This window comes from Oncorhynchus masou, chromosome 13 (assembly GCF_036934945.1).
Source record: "Oncorhynchus masou masou isolate Uvic2021 chromosome 13, UVic_Omas_1.1, whole genome shotgun sequence".
In the NCBI taxonomy this organism is placed as follows: Eukaryota; Metazoa; Chordata; class Actinopteri; order Salmoniformes; family Salmonidae; genus Oncorhynchus; species Oncorhynchus masou.
Window position 1 is genome coordinate 52,217,376 of NC_088224.1, and position 6,310 is coordinate 52,223,685.

Here is a 6,310-nt window from a genome sequence, read left to right on the forward strand (position 1 = left end):
TGCAGACTGGCAGGAATTGATTGGGCTGAGGCTGGCTGATGTCCGTGTTAACGGTGATGGCTAACATATTGGACACGCACGCACGCGCACACACACACAAAAAAACACACAGATGCTTTCATGGGCAATCGCAGCAGTGTATGATGATTCATCAGCTGAAGACAATGTCAGATTTGTGATAGTGAGACAGTGATAGAAACCTGTACACCATGGAGTAAATAATCATGGCAGTATAGAGTATCAGCACACAGTATTATTTGCTCCAGTTTGCATCATGGGTTTACATCAGACGCTAACAGCTCTTTTTATGCATCTGCAGCAGATACGGCTGCCACTTAATTGACACGAACGACATCCTGTATCGCAACGATCAGACGATAGACTGTTTGAACCAGGGAAGTTATAGGGCTCATGTTAACCTTCCCACCAATGTGACCGAGGATAGAGTCTGGTGATTTCTGTCTACTTGTGGAGTTGCGATTCACTCAAGAAACATGTCTCAGTTGTTTATGATTTATGCCACTAAAGCAACAAACTAATTGCAATGTGTGTACACACACATGGCTAAAATGAAGTTGGGTTCATACTTCTTATTGTTGTGAATTTAAGGGAAGTGTGGATCGTTAGCTGCTATGGAAGCACAAGGAAAGCAGCAGAGACACCTAAGACACCTACAGGCCCCAGTGGAGAAAGTGCTTCTTCTGGTTGAAGAAGCAAATATTGGCGCTCAGATAAAGTTTCAGAATTCTTCATGTGTTCATTGGTTGTAAGCACAAACTTAGCCTAAAGAACTTGTGCAGTTTTTTTCATTCTCATCTCTAAGGTAATGTGAGACGAGAGTAAAAAACTGCACAAGTCCTTGTAGACGACTTACAAATGAACAGTCTTGGAAGTTAAGTCTGTTTATCCCTTCTCCCTCAGGGAATATTAGGTTTAATCTAGCTACACGAAATCACATTTACTGGGCCATGGCTCTTTTTCATCATTTGTCTTTTACACTTCATTGTTTGTACCTTTTGGCTTCCCATTTCCCATATCTATTTTTGAATAGTTTTATTTTCGTTGTATGTAACCACTACCGTTCAAAGGTTTGGTGTCACTTAGAAATGTCCTTGTTTTTGAAAGACAAGCACATTTTTTCGCACGTTAAAATAGCATAAAAAATATCAGAAATACAGTGTAGACATTGTTAATGTTGTAAATGACTATTGTAGCTGGAAATGGCTGATTTTTAATGGAATATCTATATAGGCGTACAGAGGCCCATTATCAGCAAGTTTATCATTTTAAAAGTCTAATTGATCATTAGAAAACCCTTTTGCAATTTTGTTAGCACAGCTGAAAACTGTTGTCCTGAATAAAGAAGCAATAAAACTGGCCTTCTTTAGACTAGTTGAGTACCTGGTGCATCAGCATTCGTGGGTTCGATTATAGGCTCAAAATGGCTAGAAACAAATAATTTCTTCTGAAACTCGTCAGTCTATTCTTGGGCTACTCCATGTGAGAAATTGCCAAGAAACTGAAGATCTCGTACACCACTGTGTACTACTCCCTTCAAAGAACAGCGCAAACTGGCACTGACCAGAATAAAAAGAGGAGTGGGAGGCCCCGGGGCACAACTAAGCAAGAGGACAAGTACATTAGAGTGTCTAGTTTGAGAAACAGATGCCTCACAAGTCCTCAACTGGAAGCTTCATTAAATAGTACCCGCAAAACACCAGTCTCAACGTCAACAGTTAAGAGGATGCTCCGGGATGCTGGCCTTCTAGTCAGAGTTACAAAGAAAAAGCCATATCTCAGACTGTCCAATATAAAGAAAATATTAAGATGGGCAAAAGAAGTCGCCTCTTCACTGTTGACGTTGAGACTGGTGTTGTGCCATGATCAGCCACATCTAGTGGACATGAAAAGGTTGTGTTCAATAAAATACCTGAATGACTATCAGGAAAGATGGAAGACACACCCTGGTGGAAATGTACGATACATAAGCTAACTTCCTTACTTCCATAAATATGTGTTGTAAGAGTAAAAAAGCCAATCAATGCACAGTAGTTGTTTCACACTCAAACAATAGCCATTAGTTTGAGAGTTAGTATGTAAGTTACTGTGGATCATTTCAAATGACAATTTGTGTCACCCCAAAGACTCAAAAACGTAATATTTGTGAATGACCATCAATACCACAATAACTATAGGAAGAAAATCAAACAACTGCATGTATTTAATAAGTATTTTAAGACGTATTATACATCATGAAAGACACAGTAACAAAATGAATCAAACACTGGTTGTTACATTATTGTCATTAAGTTTTCCTTCTCGTTATGAATTACTTCAAATCCACATGGAATCGATCTATTTACTTTACCATAATGTGTGTCAAGTGTCACAGAGTAGGAGTGCTGATTTAGATCAGGTCCTCACTGTCCATGTAATGTTATTCATTCTTATCTAAAATAGAAAACTGATCCTAGATCAACACTTCAACTCTGAGATGCTTGACACATACGAGCCCCTGGTGTGCCTGGTCTTATAGTAGCAATGACACAATGTGGTGGTGATCAGGGCCAGTATTCATAAAGATCATCAGAGTGGGAGTGCTGATCTAGGATCCATTTAGCCTTTTAGATTATAATGAAATGTACATGGACAGGGGGGTTAAAGGGGGGAAACATGGATCCGAGATCTGCACTCTTACCCTGAGACATTTTATGAATACGGGCCCTGGTTACATAATAAGAGCCTTTCAGATGTCCAGTGAGTTCAAGCCAAAGTCAGAGAGCAGCTCTTTGTATTCCTGATGGACAACAGTACTCTCATGCTCCCACCGCAGTCGAGCCTCAGCCAGTTGGGAGGTCAAACTGTCCAAAGTGTCCTGGTAAGGGTCAATCAAGAATTGTTATATCAGAGAGAGGGTGTGTGTCCCAAAAAGCACTCTATTCCCTACTTTTGATGAGAGCCAAGTAGTGCACCATACAGGGAAAATAGTGTCATTTGGGAATCCCACTGGGAATCATTCTCCTGAAGAGAAAGACAAGACATACCTATAACATCTCAAACGTTATCACACGTATAGCACACGTTGCTATCAAAGACATAATCTGTGGTAGCAAAAGCATCAATATCATTGCCTGACATTCATTTTCTTCAGGCAACTAACACACATGTTTGCATTGCTTTCATACTCGTTCCCTGTGATAATGTTACAACGTAAGCCCCCTTTGATGAGCTGAAATCAGTTCACTCACATGCAGAATCTTCTCATAGTTGGTCTCCATGTCGTCCAGTTTGTTTTGTAAGTCAGCTATTGTGGTATCCTTCTCCTGCTGCAGCTGCTCATGCGCTTTCCTTTCTGCCCTCAGCTCCTCCTGACACTGAGCTGAGCACAGACAGACAGACAGACAGACAGACAGACAGACAGACAGACAGACAGACAGACAGACAGACAGACAGACAGACAGACAGACAGACAGACACACACACACACACACACACACACACACACACACACACACACACACACACACACACACACACATAAGTCATCACTTACAATGTATCTGATTCTTACTAAAACAACAATTGTTGCAGCTTGAATGAAGTGGCTATACTGTAGGAAGCTTACATGTGTTCAATAGCTTACCAAGCTGTTCTCGCAGCAAAATGGCCTCACCCCCCAGCCTTTTCACTTTGACCGTCATGTCTGTTTGCATGGTCTTATGCTGACGGGTGAGATCTGTGAGGTATGACAGTATTACATATTACCTAAAGAGCACTCTACTAATAATAAAGAATAATCCATTTAATTTTAAGCACTTTTCAAGACACCTAGGGTGTTTCTCAAAATGCATGCTACCGCGCTCGCAAATTGGAGCACGGGAGGTGAGGAGTATGAGTGCAAATCAAAGTATGTGAAAACGGAGCAGAGGACACTTCCAGAATGCGTATTCCGTTAGTACATAAGTTTCAACGGAAGGTACGCAAAGACATATGACGCAACCACATCAAAAATAAAGCAACATTTCTTGAAATCAATGGCGGCCATTATTTGAGCTGAGAGAAAATACTCTCCGCCTTCGGAATGAAATGTTGCCTATTCACATCTCATATGTTGCCTAACTACAATATTTTATCTTGATACTATAATAAATACATGCTGTGTTCATTTTGGCATGTTTACCTGCCTATTTACTTACTATTGACTTATTATTGCAAGCCCATAATAAGTCAATAGGTCTAAGAATTTACTCTCTTGCATAGTATTAGTTTTAGGACATTTTTTGCCTGTTAAACTATCTGGTTAGCTACATTATTACGATTCACATAACGCTAGCTGATAGTTATGAAGTAAAACAGTTGCTTTGTGTATATCTTGTTTTGTCTCTTTTGCCATTGTTGTCCTGGCTGGAAGACGGTTCAGTGAATGGGTAAGTCCATAGTAAGTCAATAGGGCTAACTGGCTAACTAGCCATGAAGTATTGGTAGCCACCCAAGGAAAATGTACATCTACCTTCCATAGCAGTAGTTTTAGGTTATTCTTGCCTGTTTAACTTGCTAGTTAGCTAGATTATTACAATTCACATATCTAGCTGATAATTAGGAAGTAGGTTCAGTGAATGGGGAGGTGAAGTGTGAGGTAATACAGTAGGGGGAGTGCGAGTCCTTCTCAAATGTATCGTTTGATGCATTCTCCACACTCTAGTCCTCACAAGAATGTACTCAACAGAACGTGGTCGGAGAATGCACTCTGAGCACGACAGTGTGGACACGATAGTATGCATATTAAGTGTGTGTGTGTGTGTGTATATAGTGCGTTACTGTGTGCGCGTACGTTTGTGTGTGTGTTTGAGATTGTTCCCTCCCACCAACCTGCATTGACATCTTTGCGGTCCAGTCTCTCATGGTGGAGCTCCTGCTCCATGTCCCGCATACGAGATCTCAGTTCATGACTGATGGACTGGGCCTGCTGTGCCACATCCCCTCGCAGAGCTGTCACACATGGAGTATGTATTTGATCAGTGTGTAAAATAACTGTGTCGTTATTGTTCAATCAATTCATAGTTGTTCATATTGAAATCAGTACATATCAGAAGTGGTGTGGGATCCGTGTAATTATTTGAGTTAAGTGTTTTAACCTCCTAATAGGTAGCCTAGTCAAAAGATGTGTTGTGCTCTTGCCTTCTCCACTGTCATTCCATAAGAAGTTGACAAGAGAGCAGAAACAGGTGGCGCCCAGGCTAGTTCATTTGTTCTAATTTCCAGATTATCATGAATTTATAAACAAAATATATATGTATGTATATATATATATATATATATATATATATATATATATATATATATATATATATATATATATATATATTGAGTTGAACTGACTTAACTGACTTATTTGATGATTGTAGCAAAAACATACCAAGGTTACCCTAGAATAGCCTACATTTTAGAGTCGCTGCTCTGCTTTTAATGAACGCCTTTTAGGAGCTCTAGAGAAGTGGCCGCAGTGTAGTGTTCTCACCAAGATGGTCCCTCAGAACTGTTACATCCAATGCACTTCGCCTGTACTTCTCCTCCAATTCACTTCCCCCTGCATGAACACAGTGAATTAGACAATCCTCGGATATGCAGAGCCCCGTTAAAGGTGTGCGCTCTTTCTAACAGGCAAAATAAGGTTTAAATAATTACGAAAATTAAACATATTAAATCGAACATGTAACAGTAAGCAGCCCTGAGAAAACAAAAAAAACATACCCTCATTAGCTTTCTTATTTTTGGTCTTGGACTTATTGATATTACTTTTCCCTTTTTTCTTCTTTGGAGGCATTATTCTGCTGCAAAATTCCTCTACAATCGATATGCCTACAAACAATTGCGCATTGCTTGGCTTCCCGTTGTTGCTGTGGTGACAACGAGTCGCATTCATGGAATCCTTATTCAGGAATGCTTCGTAGGTTGAACGCTCCAAAAACGTGCACGGTGGAGTTTTTCAAGTTAATAGCCTTTAATGTTCTATTCGAATATGTTCTATTCGGTTGGATTTATTTACAAGTTTCATTAACAAATATGAAATAGCAGAGAAGCATGTATTTGGTCAACTGAGAACTAAGTTCGTGTAGTGTATAGAGTAATAATGTGAGATACAATTATTTTATAGGATCTATTTATTTGAATGTTCGAATGGTGTAGGGGCATACACGTTTTAATTATTTAAACATATCACAGTCCAATCATAGATTAAAAGCAGGTGAGCTGGTTCTACTATTTTTGGTGTTTTGTAGTGGGAAACTGAGCAAGTCAAGCATATGTCAAC

The 6,310-nt window shown here is 39.7% G+C and overlaps 1 protein-coding gene across 2 annotated transcripts; it reads right to left on the reverse strand.

Moving 5' to 3' along the window:
- Positions 1–2,215: 2,215 nt before the first annotated feature.
- drc12 (dynein regulatory complex subunit 12 homolog) lies at positions 2,216–5,930 on the reverse strand. Of its 2 annotated transcripts, none has more exons than XM_064982699.1 (6): positions 5,752–5,930; positions 5,519–5,587; positions 4,870–4,989; positions 3,644–3,736; positions 3,249–3,379; positions 2,216–2,875 (listed from the first exon to the last, which is right to left on the reverse strand). In XM_064982699.1, exons 1-6 carry the CDS (start codon positions 5,921–5,923, stop codon positions 2,747–2,749), a joined length of 714 nt encoding a protein of 237 aa, XP_064838771.1. In that variant the 5' UTR covers positions 5,924–5,930; the 3' UTR covers positions 2,216–2,746. The 2 variants fall into 2 exon arrangements, with proteins under 2 accessions (XP_064838771.1, XP_064838770.1); XM_064982698.1 differs by having other exon boundaries at positions 3,626–3,736.
- Positions 5,931–6,310: the final 380 nt, after the last annotated feature.

What these genes read in the sequence shown, in the direction of transcription:
- drc12 (XM_064982698.1), bottom strand. Translation starts at nt 5,923, where the DNA reads ATGAATGCGACTCGTTGTCACCACAGCAACAACGGGAAGCCAAGCAAT. An exon ending in AAATAAGAAAGCTAATGAGG is followed by an intron (nt 5,588 to 5,751) that starts GTATGTTTTTTT and finishes GTGTTCATGCAG; the next exon opens with GGGGAAGTGAATTGGAGGAG. An exon ending in CCGCAAAGATGTCAATGCAG is followed by an intron (nt 3,737 to 4,869) that starts GTTGGTGGGAGG and finishes CATACCTCACAG; the next exon opens with ATCTCACCCGTCAGCATAAG.